The 16,089-nt window shown below is 46.0% G+C and overlaps 3 protein-coding genes across 3 annotated transcripts; all 3 read left to right on the top strand.

The window, feature by feature from the left end:
• The first annotated feature begins 532 nt into the window (after positions 1-532).
• LOC4344365 (uncharacterized) lies at positions 533-4,556 on the top strand. The gene is made up of 4 exons (XM_015791797.3): positions 533-593; positions 758-2,082; positions 2,747-3,551; positions 4,167-4,556. The coding sequence occupies exons 2-4, from the start codon at positions 760-762 to the stop codon at positions 4,397-4,399; spliced, it is 2,361 nt and encodes a 786-aa protein (XP_015647283.1). The 5' UTR covers positions 533-593; positions 758-759; the 3' UTR covers positions 4,400-4,556.
• A 989-nt stretch (positions 4,557-5,545) lies between these two features.
• LOC4344364 (uncharacterized) lies at positions 5,546-6,223 on the top strand. Its single transcript, XM_015790664.3, has one exon. It carries the CDS (start codon positions 5,701-5,703, stop codon positions 5,965-5,967), a length of 267 nt encoding a protein of 88 aa, XP_015646150.1. The 5' UTR covers positions 5,546-5,700; the 3' UTR covers positions 5,968-6,223.
• A 460-nt stretch (positions 6,224-6,683) lies between these two features.
• On the top strand, positions 6,684-14,512 carry LOC4344363 (BRCT domain-containing protein At4g02110-like). Its single transcript, XM_015791962.3, is given in 11 exon segments — positions 6,684-6,875; positions 7,009-7,098; positions 7,187-7,291; positions 7,508-7,609; positions 9,163-9,247; positions 9,680-9,764; positions 9,860-9,904; positions 10,085-12,886; positions 13,283-13,499; positions 13,661-13,976; positions 13,979-14,512. Coding segments are annotated over 11 exon segments (4,179 nt in total). The 5' UTR covers positions 6,684-6,779; the 3' UTR covers positions 14,215-14,512.
• The last annotated feature ends 1,577 nt before the right edge of the window (positions 14,513-16,089 follow it).

Genomic DNA, 16,089 nt, shown 5'->3' with positions numbered 1-16,089 from the left:
TTAAAAAACGGAGGAGGGAGTACGTAGTTGTACCACTAGAATTGATGCTTTGAGAAAAGACGTACTTGACGACGGAGAAACCATGTGCTCTAATTACGCATTAACCACCATACGGAGTCGGACCAACGGTTGTAGTACTGTAGAACGGCGGTTTACTATTATTGCGTGCCATCAACAGCCCACAGGCCAACTCCCCGAGCCCAATTTAACCGCACGGGCCCACCTGGTTGTGACCCGACAGAGAAACGCCGGGCCCACGGGCAGTCTCGTTAAAAACCGCTTTGCTTTTTTCCTTTTCTTGCTCTCGCCGTCACCCTCACCCACATCACAAGAGCGCTTCGCTTCTTCTCCTCTTCCGCATCGCATCTCATCTCCTTCCTCCAACCCAACCCAACCCACCGTACTAGTATTGACTTTGGTTTATTTTGCCCTCCCTTCCATTGATTCTACTCCTACTCCTACTACTTTTTTTTTTGTTTTTGTGTTTTTGTTTGCTTCTACTAGACTACTACTACTCCACTCGTCTTTGCTTGCCTTTTGTCACCCACTGTTTAACCTCAATTCTCGTGCTCTGGGAGAGAGTCTACTACTAGGTGAGATGAGTTTTTATTTTTCTTTTCTCCCCAAAATGGAATTTGTTTTTGTTTTTTTTTGGGGGAAGCAATTCGGCCAATTGGCTTGGCGGATTTCGATTTGGTGATAGGGTTCCATGGTTGCTGCGGCCTGATTCGAATTCCTGCTTGTTTTTCGTGTGTAGGGATGGGCACCGGCGGCGGCAGGGTCGCCCTCGACGGCGGCGGCCGGCGCCGGAGGAAGCTGGACGAAGAGGATGATGAGGAGTATGTGGCGGACGACGACGAGGAGGAAGACGAAGACGAAGACGAGGAGGAGTACCAACAGGCCGCCGCCCCCTCCGACGACGGCGAGGAGGGGGGCGACGACGAAGCGGAGCCGGAGGACGAATCTGATGCGGATTTCGTCGGGGACGAGGAGGAGGAGGAGGAGGACCTCGAAGACGAAGATGATTTGGAGGAGGTCAAGGCGCCGCGCCCCAAGCGCCCGCCCAAGGGGAAGCCGCCGCCGAGATCTCGCCGTCGGAGGCAAAAGGACGACGACGATGACTACGAAGAGGAGGAGGAGGAGGACGCCGACTTCGATCCGGACGTGGACGAAGACGACGAGGAAGAGGTAGATGAAGATGAAGAGGAATTTGAGCAAGATGACGACGATTCCGATGATTTTGCCCCGATTCGCGTCAGAAAGACCAGCACCAAGAACCACGTGGCCAAGCGGAAGCCACCACCCGGCCGTAAGAAGAAGAAGAGGAAACCTTCTAGGGTTTCTAAGGCAAAGCCTAAGAAGCCCACCTCAGGGCGCCGCCGGAGGAAGCGATGGGCCACCGATGACGACGAGGAAGAAGAGGACGATGCGGATTTCATCGTGGAGGACGATCAGGAAGAAGAGGAGGACGACCACCGCCCAAAGAAGAAGGCCAAGGCTGCTAGGAAGACCAGGGATGTCACGCCGGAGCCGGATGTCGAGGCAAGCGCATGGCCGGCCGTCGAATCAGACACTTCAGAATTCGAATTCGTGACATCTGATGAAGAAGCTGCTGACAAGGAAGCACCAGCCGCTGAACCAGCAAAAACCAAGGGGAAGAAGGGCAGGAAGAGGTGGGGATCTGGGTCAGAGTCATCATCTGATTCTGATTATGTCATATCAGAGCAGGAACTGAAGGATCTGGAAGTCTCCATGCCTCCAGATGCAGCTCTGCAATCACCTGCAACCCTGCCGCGCCGGACCTTTCTTTCAAGGAGGGTGGGGGAGAAGGGGAAAGAGCCTGAAGAGGCTTGGAAACAGACATGTGGGATATGCCTCTCGGAAGAACAGAGAGCCACGATACAGGGTGTGCTTAATTGCTGCGCACATTACTTCTGCTTCGCTTGCATCATGGAGTGGTCAAAGGTGGAGTCCAGGTGCCCATTGTGCAAACGCCGATTCACAACAATTACCAAGTCATCAATGGCAGATCTAGGGCTTGGATCAAGGAAAGCTGTCATTAGGGTAGAAAAACGTGATCAGGTAATGGCCTCCTTGTCTTATTGCTATCTATTTTCTTTTGCGAGGATTATTGCTATTGAATTTAATATTTGCAACGTATCAAAACCGTTATCCGTTGTATGGCACTTGCATGGAAACTCATCTATTTGTCAGTGTCCTCTAACTAGTTATTGCAAGAGACATGACTATCTGACCCCATGTGAAATACCCTGTGGCTGTATGCTCTTACATTTGGCTGTTATTTTCAGCAGTAAGTGTTCTAGTTTCTACCTGTGACACATCACACATCCAAAATTTTCCTTTATAGATAAAGGTTTCAGCAGACTTAGCATGTGATTTTAGGGATAACAGATCCATAACTTTTAGTTTGCTATTTTGAATCAGAGTTCAGTAATGTAAGTTGCTGACTGTCATAGATTTATGCCCATATAAATATCTTGCCGTAGCTTTTCTGGTGCACACATATATCTGTTGGGAGTAAATAAAAGGTAGCCTTAATTAGCTTTCACATTAAGCTCTCATGATCAGCAACCTTTTGATTGTTATGGCTCCATGTTTAGCCTTAGAATTACTGACATCCAGAAAAATGGTAACTATATAAGGTTGGGGGCAGTTGCACGTTGTCATATTGTTACATTCTGTTGAATCGCCAAATGCAGCTGTATCATTTTTCTTTCTTGAACAGGTGTATCAGCCCACAGAAGAGGAAATGAGACGTTGGTTGGATCCGTATGAAAATGTTGTATGCATAGAGTGCAATCGTGGTGGTGATGACAACCTCATGCTACTATGTGATATTTGTGATTCCTCAGCACATACCTATTGTGTTGGTCTAGGAAGACAAGTACCAGAAGGAAACTGGTACTGCGGAGGATGTAGATCCGGTGGGGAGGGCCCCTCTGCACAGGATACGGTGGTTCACTGCAGAGAAAGTAATACCAACCCTGCCAACAGTAGTTCTGGATCATTTGGCTCAGCCACACCAAGTGGAGTGTTCCAGAGACCACCACCAATCAACACCCAACCTTCTCTACAAGGATTCGATCTAAATCTCTCACCAAGAGAAACCCCTGATGAAGATAAGCGAGAAGAGTCACATGTTTCAGCTGATGCTGTTTCGACTCCTACTGGAAGGCATGCCACTCTCGATAGGAGGCGGGCCTTTAACCGACGAATTCGCATCCTTCTATTTAGACCAAGGGTCACACCTAATGGGTGGCAGAATCCGATTCAGTCTGACAGGACAATACCAGAGAATGAACAAAATCCACAGAGCACGTCCACTCCAACTGAAGTGAACCCATCATGTTCCAGGGATAGTTCTATGCAGAACCAGCAGAGTAGCTCATCTTTTGTTCAGCCAGCAAGGGGTCTTATTGAACGCACCTATGGGGGTGGAAGCAATTTCCAACAAACAGAAGGTGCTAAGGAACAGCTGATTCCTATTGTCAAGAGGAACCTCAAACTAATGTGTGCTCAGTCCCCATTGGGTATGTATACCTATTTGCACTCATCAGCACTATTTTAATGTATCGATTTGGTTTGCACATTTGTATATAAACTTTGTAACCAATTAGTCATTAAATAACCTTAAGATGTAGTAGTTTGCTTGCCCCCTTCACTGTTTATTGATTACCCCAAGATTAGTATGCTCTTCTCAAGGACTTGTAGCTTAGCTTTGTGCTGTAGTGTGTATAATCGCTGAAACAAAATGACTATTTGAGTTTGTGCTAGGCCAGTCAATCGGCATATTGTTAAAATGCAAAATGTGGCTACAGACAGTGCTTTTCCTTTTTCTGGTTATGTACCTGCTGGCCTGGAAGTACTGGTCCTACTGGGGATGCCTTTTCTGCTTATTCTATTTGTTATTGAGTGAACATCAGTGTCATTATGTTTTGAAGTAATCCGTTTTTAGTTATTAGTAGTATTGAGCTATTATAGATAGTCAGCAGTTTTTGCTTATCTTCTATGGTGCCTGATTGTGTGAGGGTGTTGGTCATGGTGCCTGAACTGAATGCAAAGGCAATTGTGTTGACCAAGCTAAATGGTGGGTATTAATTTAACTTGTCTAACCTATCCTTATTGTGTTTTATTGTATGTTTCAGGTCAATCTGATTTCAAGAATGTTGCACGGAGAGCAACACACACTATCTTAGCACTGTCTGGGATTGCACACAACGAGGATTTTGTTGTCAGTACGCCTCATCCTCTCCCTAGCCATTGTAACCATGCCTGTGATGGTCAGGAACCAGCATTTCTCATGAGAACCTGCTGCTCATCATGCTTCAACTCCTTTGTTGGTGGTGTCGTCAGTTACATTGCAGAAATGTTTACCTGAAGATGCTGCCATCATCTATTGACTTGACAATTTTTCTCTATTGTTGTCATTCTTTCAATTATAAACAGATCAAAAGATTATACAACCACAGACATGTTACTCAATGTATGGATAGTTTAAAATATAATGCATTTTTAATGACGCATTCTGAGCTCCATTTGGTCATGTGTTCCTGATTTTGTTACTCTTGTGATGGTTTAGCTATATTGGATGAGCGAGAGATGGAAATGAACATTGTGCAATCAAATGTTATGTTGAGAAATGGTTGCAGTACAGAGTACAGACCATGTCTAAGTTGCCTTAGAAGTTAGAACATAGCAGTACTGTGAGAAATTTTTTCAGTGTGGTGAGAAGATATATTGTTAATCTGCTTTTAGATTTACACTGTGGTTTGTTTGACATTCCTTTTTTTTCCCCTGAAATAAAAAGTCTTTCTGACAATCTGCATTGCAAGTTTTACTTGGTTGATAAGCTGCTCCGTTTTAGTCCATTCATTCACTCACTGGCTGTGTATTAAGTATGTTTGCATTGTAATTCTCTTTTTTTGCGGGGAAATGTTTGCAGCGTCATACAAGTAGAAAATTAACAGTGCATGCCAATATGTCAACGAGAGGATATCTGATCATGTATGGAATCAGAAGATTGGCATTTTGACGTACTGCTAGTAGAGAGTATAATCTGGTGAGGGACTTTGATATGGAATGCATAGTTTGCAATTCATAGAACAGATTCGATGGTTTTGGAGCAAGGAAGGAATCGTGTGCTTTTGATGTCAGGCTCATCAGATGTGAAGGAAGGAAGCAGAGGGAAGATGGCATCAGTCTGCCATGTGTTTTCTGCCCTGTTAAAATGTTACTTATGTAACCGTTGTCGTTGAGAGCAATTAAAGAAAGAAAAAAAATGCAAACAAACATTGGTTAATAGTAGTATACTTTGTTGGCACAATTTTGAAAAATAGAAATTATCAAGGTTAATTTTAAAGGGACATCAGAAAATAAAACAGTAAAATAAAAAGAAAGAAGAGGAAGGAGAAGAAAGAAAGAGACTAGCAAAAGCCGAGGGAGTCGAGCATAGGATGCCTGAGCTCCTAGCTGCATCGATCAGACGGAATCGTATTCATATCGGCAGTGGCAGGCAAGCCAAACCAACGTCTCCCCAACCCAACGTCTCACTCCTCTCTCTCTATCTCCTGTCCTGCCCTGCCCTGCCCTGCAGGCGAGGCTAGCTGCAGGTCAATTCATTGGCTCTGTGCTAGCTTGGGACTGAATCCTCCTCTCTTGAGGGCGCCGCGCTATCCGTCCATGGCGCCGTCGTACCGCCCCTACTCCGGGGAGTATCAGTACGGCAACGGCAACGCGGTGGTGCCGTATGGCGGTGGCGGCGAGCGGAGGATGAAGGCGGTGTGTCGGTGGGTGCCTGGTGCGTGGTGGCTGTCGGACCCGGAGATGAAGCGGCGGCGGAGGGTGGCCGGATACAAGTCGTACGCGGTGGAGGGGAAGGTGAAGGCGTCCATCCGCAGGGGGCTCCGCTGGATCAAGGCCAAGTGCTCCCACATCGTCCGCCGCTAGATATTTTACTCTACTACTCTCTACTTGTTCTTCTTGCTACTGCAACTTTTATTTGCAATCGATCGATGTCCTTCTTGCTTGCTTGATTCACGAGCACAGCACTCTTGTTCGTTTGCAATAACATCCATCTGCCAAGTTTGCTTGCTTTCCCTTTCCCCCAACTCCTCCTCCACTGCTTTGGTTGGGTTGGGAGATCTTGCTAGCTTGCAGATGTTTCTAGCTCCTAGCTAGTTATATACTGTTTCTTGTCGATCTATTGTCAATTTGTCATAGTACGATTGATTGATGTCTGATTACTGTAATGGCGCGTACGTGTAATGTTGCGATGAGAGCTCAAACAAGCAAACGTTTGGAGATATGCGGTTCGTTTTGCTTTGTTCTTCCCTTTTTCTTTCTTGGAATTCGATATTTCGATATATGATTATATTTGATGATGCAGCAGTCACGAATGTTTTCGCATTGGCAACGAGCGAAACGCGCACACACGCTCACTTCACTTGAGGGCTTCACAGCCAATACATAGGCCGTCTTCGTCTACATATATGGGCCGTCCTACTCTATCAGTAGTTACGATGGGCCTCAAACACGTACGGCCCGTTAATAGTTAGGAGTCGTCTCGGCGGCACAAAGCGCGCACAATTTTTTTCCTTTTCGCCATCTTTCCCTCCAACAATATTCCCCACTTCAAATTCACAGATTCACACGGCGGCTCACTCGACATCGATCGAGAGATATCTAGAATCAATCAAACAATCCTTGCAATTCCCCAACCCTAATTTCTCCTCCCATCCGATCCCTCCGCCCACCTCTCCATGCCCGCACACGGCGGCCAAGATGCCGACAACCGGCGCCTCTTCGCCGGCGTCCGCTTCGCGCTCCTTGGCTTCGACCCCGTCTCCGAGTCCCAGGTGCGTGCGAGCGATCCTGCCCCCTTACATCCCCACGCATTTCGCTGCGATTCCATGCCGGATCGTGCCAGCTCGGTGCTAATCTGCCGCGATTCGGCTATGTCTCACTCGATTTGCGGTTCCTTCCTTGCAGTATCGCTCCGAGATGGTGCAGCGCGGCGGCGTGGACGCCGGGGCCTACGGCGCAGGCTGCACCCACCTCATCGTCTGCGACCTCCTATACGTGAGTTCACTTGGCTCCCCCAATTTTGCCCTTCATCCATTCGCTTGCTTTGTTTGCCCATCGGATGTTTCGTCTCAACTGCTTCTAGGATAACCCAATCTGCGTGGCGGCGCGCAAGGACGGCACCAAGGTCGTATCCGAGCAATGGGTGGACGATAGCTTGGATCTCGGAGAGATGGCTGATGCTGATCGGGTCAGCTTCCCTTTCCCATTTTTCATTTATCCGCCAATTACCCCCAAAAAACCATGTATACTGCTTTTTAGTGGCACCACAGTTCACATTTTTGGACAGTCTACTAAAAAAATTGTCAGTGTTCTAGTGAAGTCCCTGCTGTTTTTTTTATGTGGAGTCGTATAAATTCTCTTGATTAGTTTTGGCAACTTGAAGCTGCTTATTTTGGACTTACAGGTACTATATAGACCAGTGAGAGATTTCAGCGGCATACCGGGTAGTCAATCACTACGCATTTGCTTGACAGGGTACCAAAAGAATTGGCGTGACGATATTATGGTAAATACTTATGATTTTATCCTCTAACTCTCCCACTGTAACCAGTCTAAAAAAAACTCTCCCATTGTTTCAACTTTCAGTTGATTGGAGTCTATTGTTGATGGATCTTTCAGTATCTTTCATATACATTCCAGTCTATATTGTTGATTGGAGTCACTTAAGAGCAACTTCAATAGAATGGCTAAATGGCTGGCCAAGTTAAATTTTAGCAGTATGAGAAAAAAATACCCTCCAACAGCCTCTCCATCTAGTTAGCCAAGCCATCTGCATGGCTAAATCACACCCCTCGCTGGCCAAACTTGGAGAGTCTCTTTGCCTGGCTATTCGTTGGCCCCACCACGCCACCTCCCACCCTCTCTCTCTCCCTCTCCCCCCGGCTAGAGCAAAAGGCAGCGACGATGACTACTACGAACCGCACGACGGCGACGGCACGGAGGAGAGAGGCGCCGGAGCTAGCCGCGACCGCCCGCCGACGTCCGCGCCGTCCCCAGCCGCGACCGCCGCCGTCCTCGGCGTCGTCGTCGTCGTAGCTAGCCGCGCCCGCCGCTGCCGTCCGCGCCGGAGCTAGCCGCGACCGCCGCCGTCTGCGTCGTCTCCAACCACGCCGGCGAGGGATGGAGGGCGCGGCGGTGAGGGAGGAGCGAGGAAGGCCGGCGAGGAGCGGATTCGTGCGCTGCAGCCCGCCGGCTTGGTGTCGTCTCGCGCGCCCGCCGCCGTCCGCCGCCGCCTCGCCGCCTCCGCCGTCCGCCGTCCGCCTCGCCGCCGTCCGCCGCCGCCTCGCCGCCCACCGCCGTCCGCCGCCATCTCGCGCCGCCTCGCGCGCCCGCCACCGCCGTCCGCCGCCGTCTTGCGCCGCCTCGCGCGCCCGCCGCCGTCCGCCGTCCACCGCCGCCTCGCGCGCCCGCCGCCGCCGTACGCCGCCGCCTCGCGCGGCCCGCCTCCCGTGAGTCGCCGTACGCTGCCGCCACGCGCAGCCCGCCTCCCGTGAGTCGCCGTCGCCGCAATCGAAGTAGGAGTAGAAGGGAGGAAGAAGGGGATGTACAGGGGAATGGGGTGGAAAAAGGTTAGTATAGGCTGACATATGGGTCCTATTTGTCATACACTTATGATGGAGATAGTAGATGGAGAGGCTGTTGGAGTAAACCACGAGTTTGACTTGCCAAATTAGATGGAGAGTTGGCCAAATAGACATTTGGAGAGTCAGATTTAGAGAGACTGTTGGAGATGCTCTTAGCTTTCCCTTCTGTGTGACTTGTGAGAGATGATAAAGCATATGCTTAAGTTTTGGTCCCCTTGTATGGAGAACTTGTTGCTGCTATACTGCTAAGTATTATCTCCAATTTACTGACACCAAGCCTGTTTTAACTTATTCTTTCTGCTGTAGAGCAACTCAGTTAATATGCTATATAAGTGGATCCACATGCACCACTGTTCCTTCAATACTCTTTCCATGTAGGAATTAGATTCTTCTATCACATTCAGGTCTTAATACCACTATTTTTTCTTCGCCTCATCACACGTCTTTCAACCACTCGTTTTGCTGTTGAATGTAGAAAATGGCTTCTTTGATGGGAGCAGAGTTCTCCAAGAGTTTTGATGCGCTCAAAGACACCCATCTCATTTGCTATAAATTTGAAGGTATACTTTTTTCTCCTTAGTTTTCCATACTTTGGTCTGAACTTATGTTGCACTTACTGTTTTTCCTCATCCTTTCCTCCACGGTTATCATTATAGTTTTATGACCATGTATTATATGTGTTGATTTTGCACCTGATTTATTTGATCTTTTTAGTTTATATTCGAGTTTTAAAATTATGTACAAATTTCATGTTCATTTATCCTTTTACTATAAAGGTGTCGAGTGTAAAGCTTGTTGACTTACTTTGGCTATTGGAAGTTGAATGTATGGACTGTATTGTATTTTGATGTCGGTTGTTGGGTTAGTTTGCATAACTGATGCACACCTCTGAATGTTTTACTGAAATTAGGGCTTGATTGTTTTCCTGTCTGCATTCAATCCATTGTGCTAGTATTTAAATGCAATTCACCACCTTTTCTAAACTGTGCTAGGTGAGAAGTACAAAGTTGCAAAACGGGAAAATACCGCCAAACGGGCAAATGTCAGTCTGGTTAATCATCAGTGGCTGGAAGATTGGTATGTGCATTTAATCAACTACCTAAAAATTAAAATGTTACCAAAGCACCATTGTTACTTTTAGCTGAAATCCCACATATATTTGCATTCTGCAGCTTAATGGCATGGAAAATTCTTCCAGCTGATGATTATACGAAAAGGTGAGGATATAATGCCACATTGTCCCTTCAATGTATGTCTCTTTTTTTTGTACATGTGCCATAAACCCACAACTGCTCATTCTTCAGTGTTCTGTATGTCATGTCTGGTGTACTTGCTCATCACAAGTATACATCTAATGTTATTCTTGGAAGCTAATTATGGACATTTTCTTTATTCAGCGGTTGGGAAATAGAGATAATGGCAGCACAAGCCAAGGACTCCGAAGATGATGAAGAAGAAGCTGGTAGAAGCTCATCTCATAGTAAACGTGCAACTAGAAGCGCACGCACTAAAGATATTAGAATGGCTACTCTTGTTGATCCTCATAGTCAAGCACCCACTAGAGATCCTACTATCTCCTCTTGCAGTGCAGAAATTACTGCTGGAGGACACATGAGCACTCCAGAGCGGATTACGAAAGCAGGAGGTTCAACCAGTAGATCACTCAACATTAAATCAGACATACGGAATACTCCAATATCTGCTGATTCTGATGCTTATGAATCTGCCCATTTTCCTCTTAATGGCAAGGAAGAGGCTCCTGCAGCTCAGGTCCACAGAGCTGAAGCCAAAGATGATGTTAAAATGGCAGTTGATGCTAGTCCTGGTGCACATTGTATTTCCAACATAGCTGGGACCACAGTTTGTTCTGATCATCATGTGCATCAATCAACTACTGCACCTGCTATGTTGGTGGACAAAACAGAGACCATTGGTGGAAATTGTTTGGATAGCAGTAATCAGAACAATGTGAACATTGCACTTTGGTCAACCCCTTCCAAAGAAACTTTCTCAGAGAAAACATTACGGCCATCAGGTATAAGTGGAAATGTAGGCCAGAAGGATGGTGGATCTACACCTGATCTTAATACTGCAGTTGATCAGTCAAATACTGCACGGGAGCTAACTTTGTGTGAGGCTAATTTGAGATTAACAGGCAATGCAGCATCAAAGAAGAATAGCCAAGTCTTAAGTTACAACAGAAGACGTTGCCGGAAGTCTGTGTCACCAGAAGCTAATTTAAAACCAACAGGATCACCACAAAGTTTTGAGGGAGTTACCCCAAGGGTTGACTTTACTATCTCTCCATCAATGAAAAGTGATCACAAAATTAGTGACATTACTGATGCTGAAAGCCTGAGAGACGTTGAGATAGTAAAGAAGGTGAATAAATCAAGTGGTGCACTCGCTCAGAAGAGGGCAAGTAAGCTTTCTTCAATCAGTATGAAGCCATCCGTAAGCTCAGAAACTGGAACTGCAAATAGTCCTTTCTCAAGCAGGGAAAGTGCATCTGAAGCAGCAACGTTTTCTGATCCCAGTAGAAACTCTGCTGAATCTGTGATTTTAACTGCAAAAGAAAAGTCTGGCCAATCTAAAAGCAACCTGTTGAGCTATAGGAGGGCCTTGAAACTTGCAAGGCCTGTTGAAGGAGAAAAGCTTTCTGAAAACTCTACTAAGAGTAAGAAATCACTGAGAGAAAATACACTTGCACTGCATGAGGTTGACAAAGGAGGTTCTAGTTCTGAAAATGGTCTAAGGTCTGAAAAAGGTTGTGCTGCAAACTCATCTGCCGATTCTGAAGTTGACAAAAGAAGTTCTAGTTCATCTCTTCAAAACAGGGACACTGAGATGAGTGATGTGCCTCAGGTTGACAAAACTGAAGTTGTAGCTCCTAACACGGATTTTGCAATTGTGGTTTCTCATCAAAACATGGAAGTGGTTCCTAAATCGATCCAAGTTACTGCAACCATCAGTGAATGCGAAACATTTCCCCAGGAAGAACCTACTTCTAAAGTGAAGAATGCCAGTGTCAAGAGGTTTGGGAATGCCTCAAATAAAGCAGCCACTAGATCTGTAAAGAACAAAGATGAGATTGTATCTTTCAAGTCTGATGGTGATAAAGTTGAGGTGCAACCAGAAAAGAATCATGCTAGACCAAATGGTGCTGAATGTACAGTATTCATTCCTGAAGAAATCCCAAATAGTAAAGCAAATAATGCAGCTACCAACAACTCGCGGGATGCTTTACAGATGAACACAGCACTAGCACTTTCCAAGACTGAGTTAGCAGAGAAAAATCCTGGCAGTGCAAGTGCTGATGAATATCGAAAGAGTTCATGTGAGAAGGTATCTCAAACAGCTGATGTCGAGATGCCTGATGCTCCAATTGTTGATAGCACTGGAGCCATGTTTTCAAAGTCAGGTTTTAAGGAAGTGTTTCCTCCAGAAAATGCAGGATCTTGCCCTAAGAGACTCTCAACCAACACAAATATGGGTGGCCCTGAAACATGCACCCCCAGTATTGTACCAAACAACAGAGTACGAAAGGCAGCAGCCAAGAGGAAAGTATCTGCTGTCCAGCAAAACAGCTTTGGTGATGTGCCTTGCAAGAACAGCAGTGCTGTTGTGTCTGAATTTAAATTTGTGTATAAGAGAGCTTCAGAGGGTCCTAGAAATGGTAGCAAGAAAACAATGGATCAGAATCTTCAGAGTTCCAATGAGGATGGGGCCAGAGATGCCGGTGTATCATTTTCTGAAGATGACATGCGAGATAGATCGAAAATATTGCAAAATTCGCAAGCAAGAAGCAGCAAAAGACAAAAGGCAGCAGATTTAATGGATGGTTCTACTGATCATGACAAGGAGAACCTACCAGGGAATCATAATATTTCCAAATCAAAATATGGAAACAGTTGTACGAGTCTGAACAGTTTTATTCAAGCTGCAGGAAGTGGCAAAGACAGGCTTGCTGACCGCGGTGTGGTAGAAGAAAACGATTGTGGAATGTTAACTGTGCTGGAGCCCAGATTATTTATTTTGAGTGGGCATCGCCTTCTGAGAAAGGAGTATAAGTTGATACTTAGACGCCTGAAGGGAAGAGTTTGTAGGGATTCGCATCAATGGTCTTTCCAAGCAACTCATTTTATCTCCCCTGAGCTCCGCAGAACTGAAAAATTCTTTGCGGCAGCTGCCGCTGGCAGGTAGGTATACCATTTTTCCCATATGTGCCCCAGTGTTAATTCTCATAAATAGTTAGTATTGTGCTGCACCAGTCACCGAATAACTCAGTTTTCTCTCATTAGGCTTTATATTTCGAATGGTTTATACCTTGCTCTTGTTGTGTCGAAGTCATCCAACAAAAAAGTGCGCAACCACTAATATTTTGATACAAAAGGGCATTTATTGTGTGCACTAGGACCTGGATATATCATTTTTTCCTTTGTTATGATTTAACCTTTTGGCTGACCATTGCACCCCCAAAAAAAAAGCTTGCTGAAAATCTAGATTTTGACTAGGAAAACAGTGCCGATGCAACCATTCTTCCTTATCTGATTTCATGATATCTTAAGCTTTGCTGTTTTCCCCCAAAATAACAGGTGGATACTAAAGTCTGATTATTTGACTGCTTGTAATGAGGCTGGGAAGTTCTTAGAGGAAGAACCATTTGAGTGGCATGGTAATGGCCTTAACAATGGTGATACTATAAGTTTGGATGCTCCTCGGAAATGGCGCCAACTAAGGCAGCATACTGGCCATGGCGCTTTCTACGGGATGCAGATAATTATATACGGGGAGTGCATTTCTCCATCACTGGTAAGGCTATCTAGACAATGATTTTTTTTTAATCCGACAAGACAGTTGTGATGCTGTCATGCTACTAGTAGTACAATATATTGTCCATCGTTATGATGCACGTAATTTCAAATGTTCGTTTCTCATCCATGTTCGTTGTCTTTCGTTTGTTCTTTTAACAGGATACACTGAAGCGCGCGGTGAGAGCTGGCGATGGCACCATCTTGGCAACCTCCCCACCTTACACCCGGTTCTTGAAGAAACCTGATCACGTCGACTTCGCTGTTGTATCTGCTGGGACGCCAAGCGCAGATGCATGGGTAGAGGAGTTTAAGAGGCAGGGCATTCCATGCATCAGCGCAGATTATCTTGTGGAGTACATCTGCAAGCCAGGTCAGTCCCTAAACAAGCATGTCCTCTTCAACATGCACGATCTGGCAGACAAGTCCCATGCGAAGCTACTCAAGGGCCAGCTTGACGACGTGCTTGGAGAGGCAACTGAGGCGATGCAGCTGAACCAACTTGTTCGGCTTGTGGATCCAACGACCGGGAAGGAGGACTGATGCTGATCTGTGGCAGTGGCAGTGACGAGGAGAATGGAACCCGGATGCATATTCCCCTTGAAGCTGAAGCTGAAGCTACCCCAGGTGATGGAGGAGAGTGGCTGTGCACCAGCTGCCACAAAAATAAATTCCCCCACAAGTCTGCCAAATCAAGAGTGCTGAAACGTAGCTGATCTCTCTGCCTCTTCTGTTCTACGGTAGCGATGATTGTCATCTGTGCTGTGCCGGTGTAAAAAGTTTTTCTGCTTCATGGTTTCTACGTGGTTTGCCAGCCAGTGATCTCAAACTCTTCATATATGATAGCACAGTATAGAGTTGGTTTTCAGTAAATAATTTTACACTTGCAACCGCCAATAGTACAGTGCAGTACAGTTCACCACGTGATTTTACATACATGTATTATACTACTACTACTACTACTCGGCACGGAAGCAAGCTATAGCAACGAAGCATTTGCAGCTCTTGAGAAAAGCATTCATGTAAAGTTGTTGGCCATTTGAATCAATGGAGCATAACTGGGACAGAAACTTTGTGGCAACTTACCGCACGGATCTGAAATCTCGTGTCGGTTGCTGCTGCACTTGACTAAAAGAAAAGGCCCCTCCACTGTTTTGCGATTCACCGAGAGAATCGAATATATTTTGAGCAAAAGGCGAAAAGCCAGCAGGGCCATCAGCGAGCGATACCTGTTGATTAAGGGCATCTTCACTGCATCCATCCTCTGTGTACGAATGGATTAAGGGTGTTAAAGAAATGACCGTGAAGATATTTGCATGATTAAAGCCTGGAGACATAAGAAATGGGCCCTCCTCCTGTTCATTAGCTCACAATGAGATTGTCAAGTCACATCAGACTCGGGTACTTGTGCTGCCTAATCTTCTCATCCATAATAGTAATATTATTAGTAGTATAATACTACTAGTAAATTGATGCCAGTGAAGCATGCATGATGCTGTCGCTACAAATCACATCGGCCCAGTGTAAACTCCTACTCCTACTGAGTTAACAGTGAGTTACTGCAGCTAACGTAAGGGTTAACATTTTGTGTTACTTCACCGCAGGTGTCATGTGTAGTACAGTACACAGGTTGGTACCACCAATTTTGATAGACCAATTTGGCAGTGCAAAGACGGCATTTGGACGTTCAAATTAAATGATGTCTTTTGTCTTGCTCAGCTTGATCGATCACTTTATCCGCTTGAGAAGGATATTAAACCGATGCATCATGTGAACCATCAACCTGTAAGTAACAGACCATGTTGTGTGATCTGACGCAATAAATTAGCTAGGGGTGCCTCTGCCTCTGCCTGCACGATCCAACTAATAGTAATCTACACGACACGAGCCATGCTAAGGGACAGCTAATTCGGCTTCCTTTTCACGTCATTCTTTACGCGAGTCATGCCCTGTTCATGCGGTGCAACCTCTCTTCCTCTTTATTCAGAGAATGAACAAGTACACCATCGATCAAGTGGTGCAACGACAGATCCAATTCCTTCTTTCCAATCCAGATCTGATGAGCAAACAACGGCTTGCTTGCTTGCTTGCATTGCAAATAGAAATTTTCAGATGGGCAGGTTGGATTAGATATCAGTAGCTAAGCTAGCTGGATCATCAGAACAAAAGCTGGCATGCCATGGCCATGCAGCATTGCAGGGCAATCTCATTAAAGCTTGGTCTCAAAAGGAGAACGTCCTTTGTGCAGTGCAGGAACATTACTGTAGGAGTAAAAAATTTTGCCATGCACGAGTGTACAGTCCCATGGATTTCTCTGCACACCAGCAGATTTGTCATCGGATTATGTCCACATTTGTTCGCTTTAAGAAAAGCTGTAGTAGGATGTTACTACCATTGTTACTCCCATTTCTTCCTTTACATTCAGCAGGGACCAGAGGGACCATGAATGATGAGTTCTCACAAACAATATGGCGTGCCACTATGCCATGTGTGAGACTGAATGCCAGCCATTCTTCAGTTGCCATATGCCACCATCGATAAACTTGAAGCAAGCTGATCAGCTGAGATGAGCTAGCCCACACTCACGAGCT

This window comes from Oryza sativa, chromosome 7 (assembly GCF_034140825.1).
Source record: "Oryza sativa Japonica Group chromosome 7, ASM3414082v1".
Taxonomy (NCBI): Eukaryota; Viridiplantae; Streptophyta; class Magnoliopsida; order Poales; family Poaceae; genus Oryza; species Oryza sativa.
The sequence above is the reverse complement of the archived record's forward strand: the minus strand, read 5'-3'. Positions and strand labels throughout refer to the sequence as shown.

Bases quoted from the DNA above. Each gene is read 5' to 3' on its own strand.
- LOC4344365 (XM_015791797.3), top strand. From the start codon at position 760: ATGGGCACCGGCGGCGGCAGGGTCGCCCTCGACGGCGGCGGCCGGCGC. The intron at 2,083-2,746 runs GTAATGGCCTCC...TTTCTTGAACAG, and splicing joins GGGTAGAAAAACGTGATCAG to GTGTATCAGCCCACAGAAGA. The intron at 3,552-4,166 runs GTATGTATACCT...TGTATGTTTCAG, and splicing joins GTGTGCTCAGTCCCCATTGG to GTCAATCTGATTTCAAGAAT.
- LOC4344364 (XM_015790664.3), top strand. From the start codon at position 5,701: ATGGCGCCGTCGTACCGCCCCTACTCCGGGGAGTATCAGTACGGCAAC.